A 26,037-nucleotide genomic window follows, 5' to 3' on the forward strand; every position below is an offset into this window, starting at 1 on the left:
CCCGTTCCCGCAATCCAAAAACCAGCAGCAACAACCCGCTTTCGGGCAAAACGAGCGTCGCGAAAGCCGCGTGCCCGCGCCCCCCCCAATCCCCCCGGGGCGCAGGAAGCCCCACGGCCCGAGACCTCCCACGCGGGACTGGTGCCCGGGACGCGTTTGCCCCTCTCGTGCTTTTCCTTTGGAAGCAGCCAGCTGCCCCCCCCCCCGCCGCCCCCAGCGCTTGCAGCAGCCGCGGCAAAAACCCAGCACACCGCGCTGTAGAGATATAGATATATTTGCGGTGATGTTGCATATTTAAGACAACTTTTACATAATGCTTCTGACACAAAGAGTTTTGGCGGCCTCCCCTGGAGCGGGGCCAGGCCCCGTGCGGCGCCTCTCGCACCGCGTCCCCCCCGGCCCCCCGAGCGCCCGGCTAGGAAGGAGGGATGGGAGCGAGCGGGCTCGGCTGCAGCAGGCACCTGCCCTTGGACACCGCGGTCTCCCTCCCTGCTGCGCGCGCGGAAGAGCCCCTTCGACAACGCGCCTCCTTCAGCAGCAGGGTGCGGGAGCCCACCGGGAGCCCGACGGCAGCGCTCCGTCAGCCAGGAACGCCCTAGGCTTTGCAGAAACGCGAAGGAGGGCACCGGTCCTTGGAGATGCTCAAAAATGGGACTGCACGTGGCCCTGAGCAAGCTGCTCTGGCCGCCCTTGCCTTGAGCAGGGGTCCGCGAGACCCACCCGCCCCCTCCCCGCAGCCCGGCCCCGTCCCCAGCAGCTCCTCTGCCCCAGCCCCTCCGCTGCCGGCCCTATCCGTTCCCAGGCTGGGCCCGCGTCCCCGCTGCCGTTCAGTGCGGCACGTGAAACGTCTCCCTGGGGTGGAAAAAACAAACTCGGACTTCTCCATACAGAGCAGGAACGCCGCAGGGAGCCCCCAAGGCCTGGGAGGACGGGCGGGAGGAGGGGGCTCCGCTGCACCCCTTCCCTGGAGGAGGTGGCACCCGTCCCCTCCGGCAAAGGGGGGAGGCAGAAACAGGGGAGAAGGGACAAAACTGGCCAGACCTTGTCTCACCTCTTGGCTTTTGGCCAGGGAAGTGCACCAGATCCTGAGAGCTTCTGCTGACCTGGGAGGAAAGAAAAGGCTGGGCTGACCAGCCATGGCACGAGGCAGCCCTCCAGCAAGGGAAACCGCCGTCTCACTCGGACCAAGAAATCAGCCACGCGGATGGCATTTTGGCAGGGGACTCGGCTGTCTCGGTGCTCAGCTCTCAAAACCTCTACTAGAGCGAAGACAGGGGATGCAGCGTCCACAGTGGCTTATTGAACTCCGACGGTGAATAGAGACGTGCTCCCCCCGATCACCAAGCTGTGGCCGCGGCACAAGAAACACCAGCAGGTCCAAACGTTTGGCACAGTCGGGGAGCTGCCTCGGAGGGCAGGCAGCGCCCTGCAACCACAGGGCAGCCCTACCCGAGGGACAGCAGGATACGGTTCCCTCAACAGGAAACAGAGAAACAGCAAAATAATAAAAAAACCCAAAAAACAGAACAAAACAAAAACCTAAATGCCCCAGCACCCTGTCCTGTAGCTCCAGGAAACCCAAGAGAACAAGTTACAGTCTGAGGGGAGACGGAGACACAAGGACTTCCCAGCCAATGCGGGGGTCTCGTCTCTATTGCACTTTGCATCATATATATTTCTCTATATATATTTATAAAAATACAAACTAAAGGGCTGGGGTAGAGGGGATGAGATGCAGGCCTTGGGCCAGCAGCAGCTCCATGCGCACAGCAGGCGTCAACCCACTCTGCTCCTGTCTGTCCCTGCGTGCCCTGTCCCCAGCCCTCCCAGGGGATCGGCTGGTAGCACAGGGCCTGATCCTGCAGAGATCCAGCCCGGGGCTGGGCAGGGTGCTGAGTTGGCCCAGAGCCTACCTGCCCCCCTTCTCTTCCCTCCCCCATCACCCCTTCCCAAGGCCCCAAGGCCTGGAGCAATAAATACACCACTCTTCCCAGCCGCCAATGCCATCCGCGCCCCGTGGCGACGGGCACCCCTGCACGCTCTCCTCTGGCCAGCAAGTGCCCGTTCCTGGGGAAGACAGGCAAGGTCCCAGTCTTGCACCTCCTCCTCTGCCCCCAAAAAACCCACAGGAGGTTTTCCCTGGCCCGGAGGTTCCCATACCCTCTTCCCCGAGTGACCATGGTGCAAATCTCACGGGGTGATGTAGTCCAGAGAACCCCCCCACCACACCAGTGACAGAGGACGCTCCTTGCTCCCAACGCTGCCCCCCGAGCTGGTCCTGCTACCTCAGCCGCCCGTCGGGTTTGACGGGCCCCAGTTCTGATTTGGGGTCCGGGGACAGTGAGCTCCAGGAGGTTTTGCTGCAGGTTTCCAGGGTGGAGCAGACAAAGGGGCTGCTCGCACAGACGTCCGCCACGGACCAGAAGGTGCTGATGGCACTGTCTGCCCAGCCATCCAGCGCTCTGCCCGTCAGCTGCGCCTTCCGCATCGCGTCCTTCTCCGCCTCGTCTGCGTGCGGCAAGTTCAAGATCCCCCCCAGGCCCTGGAAGCTCTGCTCCATGTACTCGTTGCGGGGGGGCCCGCCGTGCAGCCAGCTGCTATCGTCTGGGCAGGACGGGGAGAGAGAAAGGCATGAGCATTGCAGTAATGTCCCAGCACTCTTCTCCTGTTATCACCACCCTCCCAGCGGGGCTCAGCATCCCTTCGCAACCCCAGACCTCCTCCAGCCCATACCTGGGAGCAGGGATGCTGCTGTCAGATGGAGGGAGGAGGGATCTAAATGACCTACAAATGGGCCATCCACAGCTGCCCAGCGGCCTGGTTTGAGGACTCCCGTGGGTAAGGGGACACCACCGGGAACGGTGGCTCCTGTTTTGTCATCGGCTGCAGCCCAGGGAAGCCAGCACTGGGGGAAGTGCCTTGGACTGCCTGCAGGGAGAGCCCGAGCCCTGATCTCCAGAGTATCCTCACCCTTCCTGAGAGGCTGCTTGCGGTTGAAGGTCTGGGGCACCACCAGGAACTGGCTCTCCCCCAGGGGCTCCCAGAATTGGAGGAGGCGGATGGTCCAGATGCCAGGGCGCAGGGGCCGGTTGAGGGGGGGCTTGTACTGGGTAAACTCTGCCTCGGCGTCCACCGTGATGTCGTAGGAGGCAGCAATGACGTACGTGGGGTCAATCCACACCACCGTGGCCGTCAGGTTGGGCCCCCGCGACCACTTCTGCATGGCCACTGGCTCGTCGAAAGGCCCCATCAGGCCTCCAAAATTGCGGAAGAGCCTTTCCTTTGGATCCCACTCTGTGCCCACCTGGAAGGACAGGAGACGCACAGCAGTTGGACATGGGGCTGGGAGACGCTGCCAAATCTGGTGTTGCGTTCAACTCCCCAGAACTGAGGCGGGTCTAAGCTCTCATCCCAACGCAATGCACACCCATCCTTGGCTGCTCTCCTGCCTTCCCGTTTGACGTCTAACGCAGCCACAGGCACTGGGCATCAACAGCCTCAGCTCTCCCACAAGATCCATGCAGGCCTTTTCCTCATCAAATGACTCCACATCACACACTGTAACACCTCCCCGCACATAGGAATCAGAGCAAAGCTCCTGGACAAAGGTTTGTTCTCAGACATAATGAAGGGATCACATCTCGCTGTTCCTCTCAGGGCACAGGTAAGGGAGAGAAGGAAGGGCAGCGTGGTCTGGAGAAGCAGTGGAGGAAAGCGGGTGTTGCGACGGGAACTTTCCCCATTTACCTCAAGGTTTTGTAACCTGTTTGCCTGCCCTCCGTGACCTGCCAGCTTCAAAGTTCCTTGGGGCATCATCCACACCTCCACGGACTCTGCCTGCCCAGTTGCCGAGTTCTGCACCTCCTGCATCACCAGGTAACCCTGGAAACGGTCGTCATAGAAATATAAGTGCACACTGGATGGGAAACCCCGGGGCTCAAATCTGGAGAGACAGAGACAAAGAGAGAGGTTGCACACATGACCCTCAGCATTCTCCCAGTGCAAAATGCAGGCCACCTGCATTCGCTGTAGTGTATGTCCCCCACCTGCAGAGCTTCTCTGCCTTTGGTGCCGGTGCGGATGAGGCTTTGCGGAGCCCCAGCCTGGAGAAGGCTGTGTAGAAGGTAAGGGTGACATCGCTGAGGCCGCTGAGCCCATCGATTCGGTCGTAGACATTCTCCCAGTATGCCTTGAGGGCCGGTGTGTTGGGAGGGTAGTTGCCGTAGAGGTGCGTGTCCAGGATCTCCAGCACTTCCTGATTCACTGTCGACTCAAACTTGCGGGCAAAGAACGTGGGTCTGGAGAGTTGCTGGAAAAGCAAAGGTGTTTCTAACAGTGCTGGCTACACCCCTTATGCCCTCTCACCTCAGCATGACAGCTGGGCGTGAGACAGACTGGGAAGAAACACGTTGGGACCCATCTTGCCCCCTTTGACGGCACAGGCCAGAGAGCAGCAAAGCACAAACAGCCTCTACGTGGGATCCTCTATGTCAGAATCAGTGGTAGCACGCAGCGTGGTTACTGGTAACACAGACAGGTTCCCATCTCTCCCACTGCCTCCCCCTTTCCGTGCTCAGAAGCAGCCATGTGTCATCTAGCTCCTTAGCTGGAATCTGTACATAGATGGGCCCCCCCCTTCCCAGAGCCTCTGCAGAGCACGGGGCTTGGCTATACAGCACAGCTTGCAGAATCAGGGCCCTGCACAATATAAGCCCCAAACCGTAGCCTCTGGCAAGCAAATTCTGCTAACTTCACTTGTTGGGGCTGGATGTATCTTTTCCGAAATCTGTTTCACTCAGTCCAAGTCTCTGCTTGCTAGAGCACGGTTATAAGACGACAGTTCATCACAAGGCATTCTGACTGCCAAAGAGGACAGCTCTCCAAAGTGGTTTTACTGAAAAGACATTGGCCTCAAGTAATAGGTCTGCAGGGAGAGAGCAGGAAAATAGGGGAGAAAGTATGGGAAGGGGAACAACATTGCAAGCAGAAGCCTGGCTGCTGAGCAGGACACTCAGTGCAGTCCCGCCGCCCAAACATTTACAGACAGGTCTGTGCTGAGCCCCACCACAGCTGGGCAGCCAACCCTGCGGACGTGCATCCCAGCAGGTACCCAGGGGCACGTCCGCAAGGGAGCTCAGAGAGGAGAGCGCTGGGAAGAGAGACAGAGAGGAGGGGAGCGAGCAGGAGGAGTAAGGAGGATCTTTTTCACCTGTAGCCGTAGGAAGTCCTGGGGTTTGAAGTCATTTGGGGAGCACCCGCACCAGTCGACTATGTGTTTATATTGGCACTTACAGCCCAGCTTCCGGTTCCAGTTGGTCACTCGGAGGTTGTTATCGACCAGTGTCTCGCAGGCATGACTGTTCTCCAGGACTGTGTGGAAGAAGGACTGTGCATAGCAGAGAACAGACATGAGACTCAGTGGGGATGGAGGCTGGGAGGCTATTGGAGACCCCTGGCCCTCACTCACGCAGGAAGAGGACGTTTAAAAAAACAGACAAAAGGCTGCGATAGATCCTGAATGCAAACCCATCCCAGTTCCCAGCACAGAGCAACCCATAACAGAGCAGGCTGTGTACCCACATTGGTCTTTATCCAGCCCAGAGGGGTGTCTGGAGCTAAAGCAGGCTGGATACAAACACGACCCTCAGTCCATCTGCCCCTCTCTCCCAGGCCTGGGCAAAGCAGAGGCACAAAGCTGCCAGAGCAGAACAGCAGCGTTTTGCATTGCCCTTAACAGCTACCCAGGGCACGGATGAAATGGGACAGAGAAGTTAACTGCAGTGGGAAGAAGATCCAGCCAAAGCCAGCATCATTCTTTTTGTGTCTTGGGGAGAATGAATGTAGCTGAGACGGGGACACACCAGTGCTCACTACGAAGGTGGCTCTGAGCTGCCCCTGCCTGTTCCCCTCAACCAGCAGCACCCACCTCGGCTGGCAGGAGCGTGTAGGTGTAGAACTGCCGCAGCTGGGACACCAGCTGGTCGTTTGCGTAGACCACGTACTCCACAAAGCTGCGTGTCAGCGAGAACCAGTCAGAGCCCCCATCCACCACGATGCCCTCAGGAATGTGACGCTCACCCAGCCGCCACATGTGGGAGTCACACTCGTGGAACAGGCGGTCCAAGCCCTGCTTCTTGATAAACCTGGGCACGGGGACAAGGGCGGAGTATGAGGGTCCTCCCATAGCTGCAAGCAGGGCTAAGGGTGCCATGCGCTCTGCTGGGACACAGGGTGGATCTCTGACAGCGTAAAGCCAACAGGGTGACACCCGTGAGAGATCTGGCCCCACACCAGCACTGCTATGCTCCTGGCAGCCACAGCCGGGACAGCCCCCTGCCCTGAGTGTTTTAGTTCTTCCCAGAAATCTGCCCTCCTCGTTCCTCCAGCTCGGCCCTGACCCCATTCGGGGTTACCTGGCGTTGTCTCTGCCATGAGACTTCAGGAAGTTCTTATCTCGGTATTTGGACAGGAACATCACCAGCTCCTCATTGGTCCTGAGATGCAAAATAGAAAGGGTTAATAACCCCTGAAGTAAAGCAGCCCAGGAAATATTCAAGCTGCAAACAGCTACCAGACACGGGCAGCCTAAAAAGCTGCTTCACAGGCACTGACTCAAATCCTTATCACATTGCTGGGGAAACACAGATCTAGCCCCTCTGCTGTCTGGCGCCTGGTAAGGGTGTGTGGGGTGGTGCACGCCTGCATATTCACATGTACTTACATGTGCGTTCACCCTGCAGCACCCAGACCACAGGAAAAAACAGCCTCCAAGGTACTGGCTGGGCTCCTCAGCAGAGATAGGACCAGCCTGGTCTTGGAGCATCATCACCAGCATGTGGGTGCAATCGCCAGCCCTATCTGCCCTGAGCTCCCTGCTCTTCCTTACACCTCCCAACAGCACTGCTCCCACTGTCCTCCCCTGACCCAGCAGGGTCCCCACCTCGTGGGGTAATCGGTGGCACTCAGGTTGATGAAGAAGTCCCAGGGCCACTCAGCCAGTTCCAGCAGGTCCTTCATGCTACGCAGGTACATCTTCAACAGGCTGGCACCTCCCCAGATGGTCACCATGCGCCAGGGCGTCACACGGATGTTGGGGTAGTGCTGGGCCAGCTCCAATGCCTCCCGATGGAGGTAGTTGGAACGCTGCCAGGGAACAAGACTCTTGATCAGCAGGGAGCTTGTCTTCCCGGGGTCCTGCCTTCCTTGCTACCTGCCCTGAGTCAGCCCTGCTCTGTCTGTGCGTCGCGATCTTTCTTTCCCTGCCTGCCTTGCTGAGTAGTGCTGGCTACTGAGCAGTCAGCTACTCTAGCCTGGCCTGGAAGTAAACCTCAGGTGATTGCTGTCATAGGCTGGACCAGAGCGGCGGAAAGGGTGTTAATGTAGCCAGACCCCGTCCATTTCCTAGAACAGCTGAGACATCCCTTCATGCCCACTGGGCACCACAAGGTACCCACAGCACCTTGCTGTGCTTCCAACCAGCCTGCAGGCTGGCCAGACTCCCCAGTCCACCTCTGAAGGGGCCCCCAAGGAGCAGCAGAGGCAGCTCCGTGCAGGAGCAATCCTATGACCTGCCCTGCTTGCTCAGGACACATGGACCGGGCAACTCATGTGGCTGAGAGAAAAAGCAGGCAACCAAGACAGAACAGAGTGCCTGATCCAGCCAGTCTTTTCCTTCCAATGAGCTCTGCCAGGCATTTCCACACATCTCTCTGGGATCTTGTGATCCTTGGGATGGGTGGTGTTTTGCTGCTAGCCTTTTGGCTCTTGGCTGTTGCCAGCATGCAGAAATAAGGAGCAGGCTGCAGAAGGAGCAGAGTGCAGATGTTACACTCTCTGGGCTGGGAGAGGGCAAACAGTCTGAGCCCTGCCCAAACGAGAAAGCAGCAGCATTGAGGGGAAGCTCCATTTGCTGCCTGTGCAGGGGGATGTGCCCAAGGGGCTAAGCTCCCGGCTCACACAGCCACCTCTGCAGGGAGGAGAGCGGTGAGACAAGACTGCTCTGTGCAGGGGGGATAGATTGCAGCTGCCCCCATCCAGGGATGTGGAGCTGAGGGGAAGGGGTCACAGCTCTTCAGGCAGGAGGGACAAACCCTACCTAGCCACTTCCTCCAGCACTGAGGCCCCACAGGGGATAATGACTTCATTCACTGCCTGTCCGTGTTACTAAACCAGGTCCCCTCAGCATCCCCTCCCCTCTTCCCAGCCAGCTGGGAGCGGCCACCTCTCCCGCATACCTTGTCGACGTGGATGTAGAAGAAGTGCTGTTGGTGGTACACCGCCTTGATGAGCCGCTTCAGCTGGCGAATGGCCCTGCCGTGCACAACCAGCATGTACGCGATGCGCACCGGCTTGCTGGGGGGTGCCTGCTGCAGCCGGCTCTCATCCCATTGGATCACGGGGCTGACCTTCCCTGCGTGGGGAGGGACACGGCCATCAGCCCCCCGCCAGCCTCTGGACAGCATGAGGCACCCCAGCACCCCACCACACAAAGCTCCCAAACCCAAGGGGGGGATCTGACCAAGGGGGAGTCACAGGGACCAGTGTGGCCCAGGGCAAACCCCATCACGCTTCCAGGGAACGCAGGGCAGGGCACGGCAGTGCATGCAGCCCTTTCTGTCTTCTTCCACATTGACAGGGATGTGTTGGGAAGGTGGGGACACCCTCCTCCAGCCCCTCAAAACAGAAGGGTGCAGCTGCGCTTGGCCCTGATCTCTGCAGCCATCGCTGGGCTGGTCTGGGCTGGGCTGGATGAAGCAGCCCAGCTTAAAGGAGGCCAGCACAGCTTTGATTGGATTACAGAGGCTGCCGTAATCTGGGAATCAGTGACAGACTGAGACATTTTTTTGCAAGGTGGAAGAGTTTGGTCACACAAGGCAGGTGGCCCATGTGCCCAGCACGCCAGCAAGACTCACCTGAGAGCTGGCAGTGGCGGGGCACAGACTGTGGCATGAGGTTGCCGGCCCGGTGCAGACACACCACGTTGGCGATCTCCTGTTGGCACTGCTTGCTGCTGGCCCGTGCCAGCGCTGAGAGGGCATCTTTGCCCGTGATCTCACACTTGGGGGTGAAGCTGTTCTCAGTGGGCTGGGGGGCTCCCTCCACGCTGCCCGTGTCACCCTGCTGGAAGACGGCCAGCTGGGCGTCCCCGTGCCGCTCCGTCAGGTTCCTCTGGCTGGCGGAGTCCGGCGCGGCTGGCAGCCTCCGCCCCACTTTGTGTTTCGCTGTGACGGCTCTCACCACCTTGGACACCAGTGCCCCGGGGCTGTCTGGCCGTCCCCGCCATCGCCCGTGTTTCCGGCTTGCACTGCCCCGGCGTCCTGCAGAGCTGTCTGAGTCCTTGGAGCCGTCGCTGTTCTCAGGCAACCTGGCTTTTTTCTGCCGCTCCTTTCCCAGTTCCAGAGAGACACAGAAGAGAGAACAGACAGCATTAACTTGGGCCTCCCGCTCCTGTCCCTGCTGACACGCTCCTTAGAGCATCCTTGTTCCTGGTCGGCCCAGGCCGTTCCTAGCGCCTGCTCCTGGCCAGCCAGAAGCACTTGATGCTTGTGTCCCCGTGGATCTCGCTGATCAACACCCTTCTCTGCCAGTCTCGGCTGCCATGCCACCACAAGCCACTTAACAGCAAGGGAGGGAAAGCACTCAGTCAGTCTCCCCAGAGCCGCAAGTCAGTGCCGAGTCCGGAGGAGTAATGAATTTGAAGCTCCTGCAGTGAACGGGTTCGAATTAACCATGAGCATGACAGCACAGGGCTGCAGCACGTCAAGAGATGCATGTTCACTCGGGAGCAGCAGCTGTGCAGCAAAGGAGGGTGTCAGACCAGCTGTCTGCTGACTCAGACCCCACAGCACCTCCCTGCACCGTCCTCTGCCCCTCGCACGGTGATAGCCTCCAGCCCCCTCTGAGCCAGCATGGGAAACCCTGATTTGCAGACCTGCAGAAACAGCACCCAAGACACACAAAGGGGACATTGCTCGCCGCCCCCTGGCTCACAGCAAGACGAAACGGCCAGGGTCAGTTGTCCCCGCACCAAGCCAGCCCTCCTTGCCTGCCCTCCAGCCACCCTCTGCAGTTCCGTGTGGGCCAGGGCATCACAGCACGGTGGAGACGGGCACCGGACTGTTCTGGCTGGGGGTAGTAGTTTTACCAGCAGACAAACAAATGGACCAGTGTCTCCCTGTCACGATCATGCTGAGCCCGAGCTGGTGCTGAAGCCGGGCACATCTGTCTCGGAGATGGGGGCCCAGACAGTGGCAGCTGCACTCTCTGGGGCTACAAGCACCAGAGAGGCTTTGGGCAGGATCCTACCCAACATGCCTGTACTCCCTTCCCTAGGCCCTGGCTCCCAGCACTGGTCTGGAGTAGCGCTGCAGTCGCTAGCTGCTCTAGAAATCTGTTTAACAAACCCTCCCACAGAGCCAAGTTTATGTGTAAAGGGAGCAGTTAATTACGCTTCGTTACCTCTGCCAGGCTGGCTGATTAGCAGAAATGAGTTAGCCTTGGGGAGAGCAGAGAGTTGTTCTTGGACACACGGGAAGTTTGGATGGCAGGAACGGGGGAGGAAGCCGCGGGGCTGAGATGCTGAGCCGGTCGCAGCCTCTCGGCTTTGCAGGTCGGCCTGCTATCAGAGCCAGGACACAAGCCCCGAGGGCTGCTCTGCTCACAGCGATCCTGCGCAAATGCTTCGGGAGAAGCAGACCTGAACACATGCCACAGAGCTGGACAGCGAGAGGTACAGTCAGCCTGGGGCTGGAGAAGGCCTTTGGCTAGCAGTGCCACAAACAGCTGAACTGACTGGTAAAACAAAGGTGGAAGATGCTGAGAGAGAGGGAAGGAACTGGTTCCTTCCCAAGGGCCCTCCTTAGGGTGGGGGCCTGTCAGACCATGGCAGGAGCCATCAAACGCTCCCTCCATATGTGCTGCGAGAGCAGCACTCGCACTCTCCCAGCGAGTTGTGCATGTGGGGCCGGGCCGAGGCCCCCGTCCCCACCCCACCCCGAGGAAGTACGTGCGCTCGGCCGCGCTCGCGGCCGAGGGACAGACAGAAAGCGAAGCAGCTGCCCCAGTTTCAGCCAGGCCTCCCAGGGCTCTCCCATAATGCACTCAAAAATGGGCCTGCCCAGCCGCTGTGCAGCCACCCCAGGACGCACAGCGAGATGTGTCAGGTGCTCTTCCTGGGTAGCAGCATCGTCCGAGGGCACACGGATGCCTCAAGAGGATGGAGGGACCGAATTAACTCCCTGAGCAAGCTTTCCCGTGGGCGTAGCTGCTGGGAAGGTCACAGCCAGCAGAAACCATGCTGTGCAAAGGCTGGAAAGCATCTGGCAAGATCTGCCTCGTCCAGCCCCGTGCGCAGCAACCAAAAGGCAGAGGCAGCAAAGCGTCCCTGAACTGCCCGCGCTGGGGTGAAACAGCCTCCCCGTGGCTGCAATCCATGGTCACCCAAGAAGGGGCTGAGCAACTGCTTAACTTCCGAGAGGCTGGCACCAGCAAGGATCAGAGGAGCCCTCTTCCACTCAGACAGGCCTCACAGAGAGCCCGAGACAGGCAGCAAACAGTTCATTAGTCACCACGCAGGACCATCTGTTCGGAGAGTTATAAACCTGTTTTCTCTGTACAGCGTCACAGAGCAGGGAGTCGGGAGGTGACTGACAAGCGAAGAGCAAGTCTCTTCCATGGGCTCACTCTGCTCCCTGCAAGAAGAGACCTACTGGCTCCTGCTTACTCCCTCTGCTCCTGCGATGGCTCGAAGCACAGCCCCTGTGCGATGCCCCCACTCGGTTACAGTCCTATTTGTCCCCCTGGAAGGAGCCTGGTTCCCAGCCACAGCTCGCAAGCATACCTGGCTGCCCTTCTCTATAGGGAAAATCCTTAGAAATATCACCAGCCTTTCTGGAGCTGTCAGTTAATGAACTCAATGGCTTCTAATTACTGCATCAAAGCGGAGCAATCCCTGTTCCACCACAGGCAGGGAACAACTCTGGCCACGTTGCTCTGCTGTATTTAAGACTTGTGTGCAGGACTTCTGGCAAGATGCCCAGGAGAGCCAGCGGCTGCCCACCCCCCTTCTCCCGAAATGCGCAGATGACTCCAGACGCCTGCCAGAGGTCACTTCTCCAGTCTTGTCTCCCCTCTGATGCCACGCCACAGCCCCTGCAAGGCCATGGAGTTGTGGGCCAGGCCTCTATCTGCATCCTATCCCCAACGCAAGTGCCACCGCTGCCCCTGCCCTCCGACGCATCTCCAAGCTGCCTGCCACCTCGCGACTGAAGCGTCACACCTGAAATCCAGAGTGACATGGCAATTGTCCCCAGGGGACCTTCCCTCCTCTCCTCCAGAACGACACTAAGATGCTTCTCTGACACACGTGAACCCCATCTCTCCCTCCTCCCTCTGTCCGTCTCATGCACTTACACTCCAAACTCTTGGGAAAGGAAAGGGGAGAGAGACAGGCTGCCGTGAAACACTTTCAGAGACCGGCAAGTGAACCGGTAAAGACAGCCACAGCCTTTGCAGCACAAAGGCTGATTTCCCCCTCAGTATCTCTTCCCGTTTGCGCAGAACAGAGAGGGCACATCCACCTGGGCCCCGACTTTGGGACATGGATGCTATGGAGGAAGTTCAAATACAAATTGGGAAATAAAAACATCAGTGGAGAAAGAGAGAGGAGACTGTTATGACGAGCAGAACTAATGACATCTGGTGTCCTACAGGATTCTGTCCTGTGGTTGGTTGACTTTGGTGTCTGCCAATCACAAGCTCTCATCAGGCAATACCAATGTCAAAATGTTCCAAAGCCACCAGAGGATTCCAGGCACTCGGCTGCCATTAATTCATCCTTAAGTCTCACACTTAAAATGGACTAAATCATATCCCCCTAAAAATGAGTTATTTGGGGAAAAATATTCAAGTGATCTCAGCAAGGCTGGAAGAAAAGGGACTGGAAGTGGCTCTAGAGATTGGTGCACATGGACTGTACCAACAGACGGGCCCTCAGAGATGCCTCCTTCTGCTTGGAAGGAGGAAGATAGAAGACGAAGTGGGAGAATAAAGACGTGACTGGGCTAAAACACTTTTCCAAGTGACAGATCCTCTCCTCCACCCACAAGGATGTTCTGCAGTTCACATGCTCCAGCCTGCACTGCTCAGGGAGCCAAATTCCACCAGAGACCGCCCCCCCCCCCAATGCCTTGCGAAGCTCACGCGCTCATTCGGGAGCAGTCAGTGCCACCACGAACGATGGAGACAGAATCATTCTGACCCACTCTGACTGAAGCATCCATGGGTCTCACCTTTATGTCAGCACCCAGAGAGGCTCGGAGTGTCTGCAATAGGGATGCTATCAGTGTGGGTTGCGAAGGAACACAGGGAGCTCGCAAAGGGCTAGATACAGATGAGGGACTTTCCTCTCCAAGCTGTCAAGCTGGACAGAGATTGCGTTATTTAATCCTGGTGGAATCAAAGCAGCTTGGCTTCTTGGAGGTAGGACAAGTTCCCAGCACACCAACTGGCATTGCAGGGGTACCACAAAGCTTAGTGCTGACCTGGGTGGATGGAGACTGATCCAACTTCTGTTCTGTACACTATAAAACATCTGCTTGGTAAAAAACAAACAAACAAACAAACAAAACAACAAAAAAGGGAGCCTTTAGGACCCTGAAATCAGCACTTCCACAAATGCAACTAACTCCAGACAAGGAGTAAGACAGGTAGATCCAGCAAGGCTGTGCAGATGGGCTCAAAGGCCAAGGCAACGAGCCATCCTGGAACGTGCAGGTTTGCAAAAAGAAGTGACACGATCCAAGTGGCACATCCTTCTCAAGGGGGGGTTGAGGTGGTGGCTCAGATGTCCTGGGGCCTGTTATGGGGCAGGAAGCAGATGCAGCTGGCGTGAGATGAATTTATAATGTGCTCACATAAGGGTCAAACCCCACAAGTTCAGCAAATCCTCACTCAGCCTCTGCTAAGCTCAGAGCGGGAAGCCACCAGGATGGAGCTTGCCAAGCACAGTGGTATGTAAAAACTGAGCTGCTTGTCCTATCAGCCAGCAAGACATATGCACCACAGAGTCTTTCCCAACCTGTCACTCCTGGAGATGGATGTGATGCGCCTCATGAGAAGGCTACGTGGGCCTCTTCTCTCTCCTACAGGCCCTGCTGAGGTCAGCACTACCCTCCTTCCCTTGCTCCTGCACAGCTGCAACTGCCTCCCTCTGCCAGCACCCGGGCCCAGCTCAACCTGGGCGCGCGCTCCCCGGCTGCAGACCCCATCATGTCAGTGTCTGGCCTGCTCTGTTCTCTGTGACACCTCCTACAAAGACAAGGAAAGAAAAGAAAACCAGCAGAATTTAAAGAACTGACAAGGAAGAAAAGGGAGACCAGCACCAACAGAGATCAGAGCAGCTCTTCGGGGAGCACCTAAGCAGCACAGGCAGCTGCAGCTGCCAGCCCAGGGCACAAAGCAAGGCGAGTGCTGGGCGACCCAGGCTGCTGGGGCTCGCAGACCCGCAGCTGCAGAGCAACCTCTGAGCTCTGCAGGTGCCCCAGCCGAACGTGCTGATCTGGAGGGCTCACCCGACTCCAGATGCTCCAAAGCATTTGGAGGACTCACGTCTCCTTTGCGCTCTCTATGGCAAGTCACAGCTGGTTTGTGGTGGGGACAAGCCTGGTTTGAACAGCGTCCATTAGCGGGAAGGAGTCATTTACTCAAGCAATTAGGAGTTCCCAAGATTTCCCAAATCATTCCAAGCCTGCAAGGTCAAGTTCTCCTGGGAAAGTTCTCCTGCCTTCAGCTTTACCAGAAATACCCTGGGGAATGGTGACTCCTTCAGGTCTGGCCAAAATTAGGAACTGCAGAAGGGCATGGAAATGAAGAGCTTTGCTGTGTTTAAAGAAGGAAAGGTTAACTGGACTTTTCCCAGTTTGCTAATGGGTGAGGGCTGTCAGTAAAGCTCAGGATGATTCTTGCCTTTTCTGAAGAGGCTAGGTCGTTCCCAAGCCTCAGAGAGAGGCAAGCGAGACTGCACGTGGTGAAACATCCTCACCTCCAGATGATCACCTCCAGATGATGGAGGACATTTCACAGCCAAACCTGTCAGCTGCTCAGTTCAGCTTTAGGAAGGGGCATGGGGAATTTAGCGAGGACTAACACAGAGTGAGGGGGCTGTGCAGGAAAGGGATAGAGAAAGGTGGATAGAAGAGTTGGTGGTAACATCAGAGGTTGTGATCCTGAGCATTTACAGCACACGAGTGGTGCTGGACTGTGTGGAGAGGGAAGAGAAGCAGGGGCTGGTGAAGTGATCTGATTAAGATCACAGAAAAGAGGAGGGGGCAGAGTCAGGCACTCCTGGCTCCCAGATCTCTCTCACACGCCCAGTGTCTTATGACCACAGGCAACTCCATGTCCCCTGTCCTTACCACATTTATTCCCTGGCTTTTTTGCTGTTGGGTGTATGGCAGCAGTGGATGAGGGTGCAGAACTTCACTGCCTGTCCCAACCCACTGAAACAAGGCCTGGGGAAGGGGATTAATGTGTGGAGTGAACGATCACCTTAGAGACCTTCCAAATGCTTCCTTGCAAGGGCCTCTCCGTTCCTGTTCTTACCTCTTTGCTTTGGGGGGAAACTTTCTAGTCCCAAGAAAAGACCTGCCAACTGCTAGACCATCCTTAGCAACCAGAGATGATCCAGAGAGGCACCTCACAAAGAGAAGGTGGAGTCCTGACCCCCTGCAAAGATCCCCACTTCTCACATCATGACCTGCAGCTTTGGGATTCTCACTGCCACACATACCACACTCACCCCACTCTGCAGCTCCAACCTGCACCCACACAACTCCTCCGTGCACTCTTCCCAGCTCTCAGTGCACACCGTCTCCCTTCCTGCCAAACTCGGCTTCCCCATCACCTTGGGCTTGTCAAGGATGGACAGACACAGCCTCCCTCTGCCCAGCTCTGCAGGAGCAGCAGAAGCACCACAGCTCCCTTGGACTGACACACGAACGAGAACGAGCCTTGGGTCTGCAGCCCTGTGCAGCCCAGGAAGGGCGAGCAGCCCTCCGCTGCCCCTGGGGTTTAGGTGTCCTGCCTGAGACGAGGGGCTGTGGTGCTGTGCAGACTTTCACCAGGGCAGCCAGCGCTCTGGGAGAAACAGGTTTCAGCTACTGGTTTAACCCAGATGCAGCAGGCCTGGATGCAGTCCAAGCAGCTCATAACAAATAAATACATTCAAATAAGCACGCCAGAAGCCAAGAGCTTCATTTAAAGGTGGAAGCACTATGATCTAGAGACCCAGGTCCTCTTCAGTACCTGTTTTGTCTGTGACCTTGGGCAAATACCTTCACCAGCCCATGCCTCAGTTGCCCCAAATGTAAAAAAGGAGGTGACGTCTTTTGCCTTAGCAATGTATTTCAACATAGAAGACAAAGCACAACTGCAGAAAGTCCTTATACCCTTGCACTTTGCATGGGTATCCCAGATCAGACCAGCTGAACAGGAGTCATCATGAACTTCCTGAGCGCTGCTATGTGCACTCTCACTAGCCCGCTGAATTACAGTATGTTTAAATATCTCTCTGAGTCGGTTACCTTCAACCTCAACTTCTTGCAATGTTTCCCAAACCACAGACAAGTCTGAGACCCCAGGCTAGTTTCTCATACTAATCGACCCCTTACCGGGCCCCAACCAACACCTCCCAAGGCACAAAATCCCCTTCCCAGGCGCCGCGATCCTCGAACGCTGCAGCAGGAGCCCCCATCACGCCCCAGCCCTCGCGCATCCCATTGCCCTTCCCACAGCCATCATTTCCCCAACAGCCCGATCCCAACCCCGGTGCTGCCCTTCCCCTCCGCTGACCAGACATCCCGCAGCCGGGGGTCCCACCTCTGTCCCCCGGACCCCATCCTGGCCTAACGTATCACATCCACCCCCCTCAGACCCCCTCAGCAGCACCCCACACCTCCAGCCCCCCCCACCCCCAGGACCTCCTCACCCTAACTCCCTCGGGACCCATGCTCCCTTGGGACCCCTGCAGCACCCCCAGGACCCTCACCTCTATCCCACCCCCCAGGACCCCACACTCCCTCCTAGGACACCCCACGCTCCCCTAGGACTCTCCTCCCCAGCCCCCCAAACCCTCAGGATCGCCTCACCGTCCCCCAGGCCCCCCTCGTCTCTCCCCCTCAGGACCCTCACCTTCACCCCACATCCCTAAGACCCCCCACCTCCTCCTAGGCCCCCCTCAGGACCCCCAAAATCTCCTAGGACCCCCCTCACTGCCCCACATCCCCCCAGGACCCATACCCTCACCCTATACCCCCAGGACCCCCCACTCCTCCCTAGGCCCCCTCAACCCCCCCACATCCCCAGGCCCCCTCAGCCTGCACCCCCAGCCCCCCCTGCTGCCCCACAACCCCCCCAGGCCCTCCATGCCAGCACCCCCCACCCCCTACCGGCCCACAACCCCCCCAAGCCCTCCATGCCAGCACCCCCCACCCCCTACCGGCCCACAACCCCCCCAGGCCCCCCATCCCAGCACCCCCCCCCATCAGCACCCTCCACCCCCACCACCCTCAGGAGCCCCCCCCCCCCGGGACCCCCTCACCGCCCCCCCCCGGCCCCCCGGCGCGGCCCCCCGGCGCACCTCGGCCGGGCCCTCCTCGTCGAGGCCGGCGGAGCTCCAGAGGACGAGCCCCTGGAGCAGGAGGATGGCGAGGGCCGTGGCCACGGCCAGCCGGTACCGCCGCGCCAGCTTCCGCACCCGCGCGCTCGCCACCATCGTCACGGCCGCAGCGCCGCCGGGCAGGGCGCGCGGGGGGCGCGCGCACGCGCGGGGCGGGGCGGCGCGGGGCGGGGCGGCGCGGGGCGGCGCGGGGGCGCGTGCGCGGGCGCGGGCGGGGCGGGGGGGAGGTGCGCGCGGGTGGGCGCGCGCGCGCAGGCTGGGTTGCTTGTGTGCGTGGGCATGTGTGTGCTGCGGGGTGTGCGTGTGTGTGTGTGTGCATGCGTGTGCTGCGGGGTGTGCGTGTGTGTGTGTGTGTGTGCATGTATGTGCGTGCAGGGGTGTGCGTGTGTGTGCTGGCGTGTGTGCACATGTATGCTGGGGTGTGTGTGGGCATGTGTGTGCATGGGCATGTGTGTGTGTGCTGGGGTGTGTGTGTGCATGTGTGTGTGTGCTGGGGTGTGTGTGCATGTATGTGTGTCCTCGCATGTGTGTGTGCACATGTGTGCTGGGGTGTGCGTGTGCGCATGTGTGTGCTGACATGTGCGTGTGCATGTATGTGTGTGTTGGGGTGTGTGTGCATGCATGTGTGTGCTGGGGTGTGTGTGCATGTGTTTGCGTGCTGGGGTGTGCATGTGTGCATGTGTGTGCTGGGTTGTGTGTGTGCATGTGTATGTGTGTACTGGGCTGTGCGTGTGCATGCATGTGTGTGCTGGGGTGTGTGTGCATGCATGTGTGTGCTGGGGTGTGCAACATGTGAGTGCTGGGTTTCATGTACGCATATGTATGTGTGTGCTGGGTTACGTGCATGCATGTGCATCTGTGCACTAGTGTGTGTGTGCATGTGCATGTGTGCACTGGGGTGTACGTCTGCATGTCTGTGACGGGATGTGTATGTATTTGTCTGTGTGCTCTGGGATGTCTGCATGCATGCGTGTGTGTGCTTGGGGAGAGCGTGCATGTCTCTGCTGTTTTTCATGCGTGCGTGTGCATGTGAGGGCTGGCATGTGCGTGTTTATGTGCATGTGTGCACTGGGGTGTGTTTGCTGCAAGTGTGTGCTGGGCTGTGCTCGTGCATACTGGGGTATGAATATGCATGTGTACGCGTGTGCTAGGTTGCACATGTGTACATGTGTGTGTTGTGGCATGTGCTTTCGTGTGCATGTGTATGCTGGGGTGCACATGTGCACACATGCATGCCAGTGCACACATGGACGTGCATATGGATGTGTGCACCAAGGTGTACATATGTGCATGCCTGTGTGCACTGGGGAGGGGGGGGTGCGTGGGATGTGAGCAGGCACGTTTATATGTGCATAGAGGTGTGCATTGGCATGCATGTGTGCACATGCATGTGTGCATGGAGAGGGGCCATGCACCTGTGTGTGCTGGAGTGTGCCTGTGCACATGTAAGAGCATGCATAGTGTGTGCACACTGGGGTGTGGGGCTACGTCTGAACTGGTGTTGGTGCATATGCATTGGTGTGGGGGGGTGTGCATGGGCACAGACGTGTGCACGGGGGGGAGGTGTCTGGGCACATACGTGAGTGTGGGGGGGTGCGAGCATGGGCACAAAAGTGAGTGCACGGGGGGGTGCGTGTGCATGGGCACATACGTGTGCATGGGGCGTGTGTGTGCATGGGCACATACGTGAGTGCACAGGGGGGTGTGCATGGGCACATACATGAGTGCACGGGAGGATGCATGCCTGGGCACATACATGGATGCACGGGGCGGGGTGCGTGCATGGGCACATACGTGAGTGCACGGCGGGTGTGCACAGGCACATACATGGATGCACGGGGGGGGGTGCGTGGGCACACCTACTGCGTGCGTGGGTGCCGGGGCAGGGTGCAGGGCGCAGGGCTCGGTGCGCTCCCTGGGTGCACCCCGGGGCCTCTGCCCGGCGCAGACGCGGGCCACGGCCCCGGCCCGGCCCCCGGGTGACGGGCGCTGCCTCCGCCCGCTCCTGCGCACGGAAAACGATGTCATCGCCGATCCGACATCGTCACAGCTGCTCCCTGTGACATCACCGCCGTTCTGCTCCCGGCTTCTGCGCCGGCGCCCGACCCTCGCCCGCAGCGCGGGGCCGCCCGGGGGGGCCCAGGGCGCCGGCCGGGAAGCCGTGCCCGGAGCCGGGCTCCCCGGGGATGGGGCGGGAGCCCGAAACGGCCGCCGGGGGGGGGGCGGCGCCGGGGGGGCGGCGAGTGCTGCCGCAGCCCTCCTGCCACCAGGTGCGCGCCGCCCCGCCGCCCCGCTCCGGCAAGCGGCTTTTCATTTGAAACCGGCTCTTTTCTCCCGTTTCAGACTCCGCGTGAAATTTTCCCCCGTCCCCCCTCGACGTGGCGGAAACGTCCCCGCAAGGGCGCCACGGGCCGGGGCCCCATCGCGGAGCCGCCGGCCGCCCCCGTCCCGCCGGGGATGCTGCAGGAGGGGGCCGCGAAGGAGCCGCTGGCGGCCAAGTACGGAGAGGCCGGGAGCGGTGCCGGGGCGGGGAGGGGGTCGGAGGGGGGGGGGTCGTTCCCCACCGGTGAACCAACGCGGGAGGCTTCATTTCCCCGCGGGAGCTCTAAAACACGCTCTTTCCGCGGAGGCCGGTGGTTTCCCTGCTGCCGCCGGGAAAGCCGGGCCGCGTCGGCGCCGCCGGGCCCGAGCGCAGCGCACCCAGCCGCCGGCGCTGCTCCGTGCCCGGGTCCCACGTCCCGCCAGCCCCCGGCCCGCCGCAGCCGCCCAGCGAGAGGCCGAAGCGGCAGAGGCTGAAGGTGGGGAGCCGCAGAGCGCCGCGCGGAGCGGCGGGAGGCGCAGGCGGAGCCGGGGCTGCGCAGCGGCCCCCGGGGGGGGGGTCCCGGGGGCTCCGGCCGGAGGGCGCCCGCGGCCAACCCGCGCCTTGCAGGAGCTGGCCGAGCGCCTGGCCTCGCCGGCCGAGCAGGAGCAGCTCTACGCGGCCCAGGTAGCGCGCCGGTCGGGCCGGGCCGAGCCGAGCCGGAGCACCTTCGGCCCCCGCTCCGACCCCTCCGTTGCCGGCTCTGCCCCGCAGGCCCTGGGCTGCCTCGGGAGCGCGGAGCAGTTCGTCCTGGCTGCTCTCCTGAACGCTGTAGGTATCGCGCGCGGCCTCCCGAGGGGCTTTTAAGGCGGTTTCGGCCGGGTTTTGGGCGCAGCATCAGCCCGGCCCGGGGGGCTCACGCCGCCCTCCGCCGCTGGCTGTCGGGGGAAGGGGGCAGCGAGGGGCCGCACAGCACCCGGCGGGACACCGGCAGGCTGCGCTCTGCCGCCTGGGGTTTTTTTTTTTTCCAGCTGCGTGGATGCTGCAAAGCGCCGGTGCGATACGAAGTCACCCGGACCCTCGTCCGCCTGGGTGAGCCCGGCCCTTCCCACACCATCGCCCCGGCCCCGGGGGGCGGACAGGAGCCGGCCCTGCGTGCTGCGGGGGGGTCTGCCTGCCCTCTGCACCCCTCTGTAACACGCAGGCTGAGGGGGGCTTTCACTGGGCACGGGGCTGCGAGGGGACCCCAACCCCAGGCGTCGGCCGGGGGGACCCGCGGTGCTGCTCCGACCCCTCCGCGCAGGGCCCGGTGCGGCGGGACGGAGGCGGCCGACGCGGGTTACCCCTGCCCTCCCCGCTGGGCCGGGCGCAGGCTGCCTGGAGACGGCGGTGGTGGAGGAGCTGCTCGGGCACCTGCAGCAGGGAGGCCCCGCGCAGAAGGAGGACTTGCTGCTGGCGCTGAGCGGGGCCCTGCACGCCCGCGCCGCCGCCCCCGAGCTCCAGGTACCGCCGTCGCCCACGCGGGACAGCCCCGCGCCGGGGTGCTGCACCCAGCAGCAATCCTGCTCTGCACCCAGCGCAGCCCCGTCGGCGCCCAGCCCCAGCTCACCCGCGCCCTGGAGCGGCTGGCGGCGGCGCCGGGTCCCGCCGCCGCCGTCCTCGCCGCCGCCGCCTGCCTGGGCTACCTGGACGCCTCCGACGCCACGGCCCGGGAGACGCTGCTGCGGTGCCTGGCCCAGGGCAGCCCGAGGGAGAAGGCGAAGGTGCCGCTTTCGGTTCGATGCCGCCTCCGCCCCGTCCTCCCCCCAGCGCGTCGCAGCCGTCGGGAAGCTGCGGCAGAGCGGCGGCTGCCCCGTCCCCTTCCCTCCGCCGCGATGCGGCGGCGGCCGGGAGGCTTCGGGGCCAGCTGCGGCGCCCCGCAGCCCTCTCCCGCCCCGTCGCCCTGGCTGGGAGGGTCCGTGCGCGCAGCCGAGGGCTCCCCGCCTGGCCCCTCTCCCTCCCCGCAGGCGCTGCACGTGCTCATACAGCACATGAAGGTGGCGAGCGCCGCCGTCCTGCGGGCCCTGCTGGACCAGCTGCGCCGCTCGCCAGCCTGCGAGGTAACAGCAGCGGATGCGCCCCTCGGCCCTGCCCCGTCTCACGCCGGCGGCTGCTCTGGCCAAGCCGGGGGCCGCTCACGCCGGCCGCCGCCGCCTCGTCCGCCCCGCAGCACCGCGCCGGCGCCGCCGCCCTGCTGCGGCTGCTGGGGCCGGAGCCCGTCCGCCGCGAGCGCCTGGAGGACGAGGTGCTGGCGGCGCTGCTGGAGCGGCTGCACGCCGAGCCGCTGCTGGTAAGGCCGTGCTGCCGCCGCGCTCCCGCTGCGCGCCCCCGAGCTCTGCCCCGCGTCTCCCCGCAGGCCGTCCGGCGGAGCGTGGCCTTGGCCGTGGAGGCTCTGCAGATGAAGGCGCAGATCTGGGGCGTTTTGGAGAAGTAGGTGGTGCGCGGAGGAGCGGGAGCCCCATGGCCAGGAGCGCCAGCACCTCCTGCCTCTCCGCTGCCGGGCGCGCGCAGGAGATGCGTGCCCTCTGGCTGGGCTCGGCACAAAAAAAAAGTGGGAAAACGAGTCCAATCTGTCCTGGCTGGATGGGGTTTAAGCTAGAAGGGGCTGCAAGGCGGGAGGCCAGGAGAGGCAGAAACAAGTCAGGTAGAACAAACTCACCGTCCTGGGGGGACTTCTCTGGGCTCCCACGCACAAAAGGAGAGATTTCCACGCTCTGCAGGAGCCAGGGAAATGCTGAGCTGCCTCCAGCGCACAGCACGCGGCTTTAATCCGCCCACGCGGGGCGAGCTCAGACTGTGCTGGAGGGGACACCTGGGGAGGAGACGAGACAGCAGGATTGTGTCCTTTGCCTCTGGGAGGAGGCTACAGTTCTCCTTGCCTTGCTCTTTGATGACTTTCTCCCTGTCTCGGCAGACAACTGCAGGCGAAGCATCATCTGGTCCGAAAGCAGGCTGTGGTTTCGCTGGTAAGTCATGTTTTTCCTCTAAACCACCAGAAATCGTAGCCCTGAGTTTTTCCAGCTGCACGCAGGCAAAGGCAAAGGGCTTTCCGGCCTCCCAGGTCACTATTTTCCACCCACAACCCAATTCCCAGCCCATTTTACCCACTGCACACGATATGCTTCATGTGTCAGCTGCTCAGTCGGGTCCTTGAGTCAGGGCACCTGCTTTACCGCTGCCTCCGCGGCATCCCTGCGCAGTCCGGCTGGGCCCTGGGGTGTTTTGGCTGGTTCAGGAAAGCAGCCGGCACTTTGCGGAGATCCTCGTGGCCGGAGGATGGATCCAGGCATTGCTGGGGAAGAAATGACTGTTTGGGGGTTGAGCTGGGGTGAGCTCTGTACCCGCAAGGGGACGATCTGCTGCTTTGTGGGGAGATCGGTCCGTTGCCCACTGGGGTCTGTGCATCCTCCCAGCAAAAATCAGCCCCTCGGTCTCTCTCCCCCCGAAGGTGCAGGAATAGCACCCCGAGTGGTCCCGGGCACTGCGCCATGCACAAGGCAGGACAACTTCTGAAGCTAAATCTAGCTTAAACAAATGCTGCTGAGCCCACACAAACCCCTGCCTCCCCCCAACATGTCCATGCCCGTCCCTTGCCCCCCTGCACCCTCGGTAACTCCCAAGTGGCTGCCGGGGAGGCCCCTTCAGCAGCACCCCAGGGCTCCCACCCGCTCGCCTCTCCCTTCACCAGGGCGTCCTAGGTCTCCGCAGCGAGTCGGTGCTCTTCACCCTCCTGGACATGCTGGAGCTGGACCGCAGCCGGGAGGTGCGGCTGGAGGTGAGTGCCGGCCCCGGGCGCTGGGCGAGCGGGAGCCGAGACCCTGCCGTCCCTCCGCTTCCCAAGGCAGGTCACCAGGACGCTGTCCAGGCTGGGAGTGAGCGGGAGACGCCTGCCGGAGCACCCGCGGCTCCCGCCGGAGGCTCTCGGCAGGTAGGGTGCTCTGCGGGGCTCGGGGCCAGACAGCTTCCCCGGAGCATCTCCTTCCCAGGCAGCAGCTCACCGCTCCCGTTTGTCCTCCTCCCCGCAGGGAGCGTGCGGAAGCCTGGCTGAGCTTGGAGAAACCCCCTGGGGCTGGGGGACAACGGAGCCCCCCAGCCTCCGGTATCCTGCCGGCAGCGCAGGGGGGCTCTCAGCAACAGGGACCTGGTGTGGAGCAGGAGCAGAGGAGTTAAAAAGGTTTTCTGCTATGGATTTGGCTTTTCCTCTTCTAAGAGAAGAACATCCAACAAGTGGCATGCCGGGTGGAGCCGTTCGGGCTACGCATGCATTTCCATGAATAAGGAAGGGGAGGCCTTGCAGGGGCAGATCTGGGGTCCTGGCTCCTCAGGCTGATGGGTGTTGTGAAGGAGGAGACACAGGCCAAAGGGAGCAGGGGAAAACGCAACACAAACTCCAGTCTTTTGCCTCAGAAATCTGCCCTCAGGTGGGATGCAGGTTGTGTCTTCCTCTTCTTTGCAGCACAAAACTTTGTTGCTTTAGATCAGAGGAAGAATAGAGCCTCAGGGAGGGGAGGGGAAGGTCTTTGAACCCACGAGAAATTGGGGTCTGTCTGAACTGGGCTTCCAGGCTCCATTGTTTGCAGTGGGATCAAGCTAAGGGTTTTGCTGCCGCAGGGTCAGTGCAAACCCCTTTTGCCTCCCATTGCCCAGCTACGCCGCTGCAGAGGGGTGCGAGGGATGCACGTGTCCATGCTGCGTGGGGTGCTTTGAAGGGAGAGTCAGGAAAGTGATATGAACTCAGCCTGCACCTGGGCTGGGGGGGGACAGGGGGACAGCTGCCCTGAGCTGCCAGGCCAGGGACATGCCTGGGGCAGCAGCTGGCCACGGAGCCAGGGGGACCACTGGGAGCTGACGACATCTAGCCAGACCTCCATGCTGATGGAGGAAGGGTTACTTGGGTGCCAAGGGATCAGTGCAAAGCTTGCTGCTGCCTCAGAGGCACAGAGTTGATAGAGAAAGCAACTGTGGTGGCAGGAAACACCTGCAAAAAAGCTTGGGGAGGGCAGGGGGGAGCAGGAAGCAGGTTCTGCATAAAACCATCCAGCTGCTAGGTTGTCTCTAAAAAGAGAAAATAGAACCATCCCGTTCTGGTTTCTGCTGTACTAAAATCTGATGAGATTCATCCTCTTTCAGAATACCCCCATGGAAAGGTCTGGGCAGCCTCGCAGAGCTCTGCCCATCACCTGCCCTTCATCAATATGCCCAAAACACCCAGCAGGGCCACTGCCCGGGGCCGCTCACAGCGGTGCAGTACAGAAACCACCACACAAGGCTGGTTTTAGCTACTGCCAAGCTGGTCGCCTAGGCACAGCCTCTTTTCTTGCATGTCTGCTCTGCCATTTCTGCAGTATCGCTGCTGACAGGGGCAAAGTCACAGCTGAGCGTAGCCACCCGGCAGCGAGCGCCAGGTTTCAGTTCACCCGCAGTTCAGTGGCTCCCCCCTGCGAGCCCATCGTTGTAATAACACTCAGGTTTAGATATAAGAAAGCAATTGGAAATAGCATGAACTTAAATGGTCCAAGAGCTACAGCATGCCTCTGGGATCGAGGAGCGCAGTGCGGGCAGCGCCAGGGAACGGGACGCTTCTGCTCTGTGCTGCAGCAGGGTCGCTCCGAGCACCCGTGCAGCGCGGCAGACCACACTCCGCTCCTCCTGCGGCACACGCTGGAGAGGAAGCTGTTTCCCCCCTCCTTAAACACTGGCTTGGGAGAAGCATTTTCCCAGAGAAAAGAGGAAGTGGTGCCTCGCGGCAATAGTAACTCTGATATGCCCAATTGCACCACAGTAACCACCAGGGCAGGTTTTGCAGAGCAAACACTGTTGCCTCAGCTACCCAAGCTGCTTTAAGGAGAGAAGGTTTAAGCCTCAAGAGGGGCTCTCTGGAGGTGCAGGAGGGCTTCATGCAGCCCTCAGCACTCAAGGGAGGGCTCCTCTCTGATGGGAAGGGTTTACTCCTGCCAGATGCATTGAAGCACAGAGGTCTCTGTGTGGCTTTGCCCTGTGCTGGACGCCCCAGGGCTTTGCACTT

General features: G+C 60.6%; 2 protein-coding genes and 1 long non-coding RNA gene across 3 annotated transcripts; 1 reads left to right on the forward strand and 2 right to left on the reverse strand.

The window, feature by feature from the left end:
• Window positions 1-1,654: 1,654 nt before the first annotated feature.
• XYLT2 (xylosyltransferase 2) lies at window positions 1,655-17,817 on the reverse strand. The gene is made up of 11 exons (XM_068913315.1): window positions 17,636-17,817; window positions 8,913-9,384; window positions 8,235-8,410; window positions 6,941-7,143; window positions 6,414-6,494; window positions 5,927-6,143; window positions 5,210-5,386; window positions 4,047-4,309; window positions 3,748-3,943; window positions 2,971-3,304; window positions 1,655-2,604 (listed from the first exon to the last, which is right to left on the reverse strand). The coding sequence occupies exons 1-11, from the start codon at window positions 17,768-17,770 to the stop codon at window positions 2,282-2,284; spliced, it is 2,577 nt and encodes an 858-aa protein (XP_068769416.1). The 5' UTR covers window positions 17,771-17,817; the 3' UTR covers window positions 1,655-2,281.
• On the reverse strand, window positions 13,334-14,184 carry LOC138061585 (uncharacterized). Its single transcript, XR_011135426.1, has 3 exons — window positions 14,078-14,184; window positions 13,542-13,591; window positions 13,334-13,420 (listed from the first exon to the last, which is right to left on the reverse strand). It is a non-coding gene; the product is annotated as an uncharacterized lncRNA (long non-coding RNA).
• A 1,458-nt stretch (window positions 17,818-19,275) lies between the features above and the next one.
• HEATR9 (HEAT repeat containing 9) lies at window positions 19,276-25,498 on the forward strand. The gene is made up of 11 exons (XM_068914197.1): window positions 19,276-19,287; window positions 20,018-20,172; window positions 20,304-20,472; window positions 20,604-20,660; window positions 20,748-20,804; window positions 21,005-22,072; window positions 22,183-22,302; window positions 22,369-22,442; window positions 22,927-22,978; window positions 23,701-23,940; window positions 24,038-25,498. Exons 1-11 carry the CDS (start codon window positions 19,276-19,278, stop codon window positions 24,284-24,286), a joined length of 2,253 nt encoding a protein of 750 aa, XP_068770298.1. The 3' UTR covers window positions 24,287-25,498.
• Window positions 25,499-26,037: the final 539 nt, after the last annotated feature.

Source organism: Struthio camelus, chromosome 19, assembly GCF_040807025.1.
Source record: "Struthio camelus isolate bStrCam1 chromosome 19, bStrCam1.hap1, whole genome shotgun sequence".
NCBI lineage: Eukaryota > Metazoa > Chordata > Aves > Struthioniformes > Struthionidae > Struthio > Struthio camelus.

What these genes read in the sequence shown, in the direction of transcription:
- XYLT2 (XM_068913315.1), bottom strand. Translation starts at nt 17,770, where the DNA reads ATGGTGGCGAGCGCGCGGGTGCGGAAGCTGGCGCGGCGGTACCGGCTG. An exon ending in CCGCCACTGCCAGCTCTCAG is followed by an intron (nt 8,411 to 8,912) that starts GTGAGTCTTGCT and finishes CTCCCCACGCAG; the next exon opens with GGAAGGTCAGCCCCGTGATC. An exon ending in GCCACCGATTACCCCACGAG is followed by an intron (nt 6,495 to 6,940) that starts GTGGGGACCCTG and finishes TTTGCATCTCAG; the next exon opens with GACCAATGAGGAGCTGGTGA.
- HEATR9 (XM_068914197.1), top strand. An exon ending in TGCACGCCGAGCCGCTGCTG is followed by an intron (nt 22,303 to 22,368) that starts GTAAGGCCGTGC and finishes GTCTCCCCGCAG; the next exon opens with GCCGTCCGGCGGAGCGTGGC. An exon ending in ATCTGGGGCGTTTTGGAGAA is followed by an intron (nt 22,443 to 22,926) that starts GTAGGTGGTGCG and finishes CTGTCTCGGCAG; the next exon opens with ACAACTGCAGGCGAAGCATC.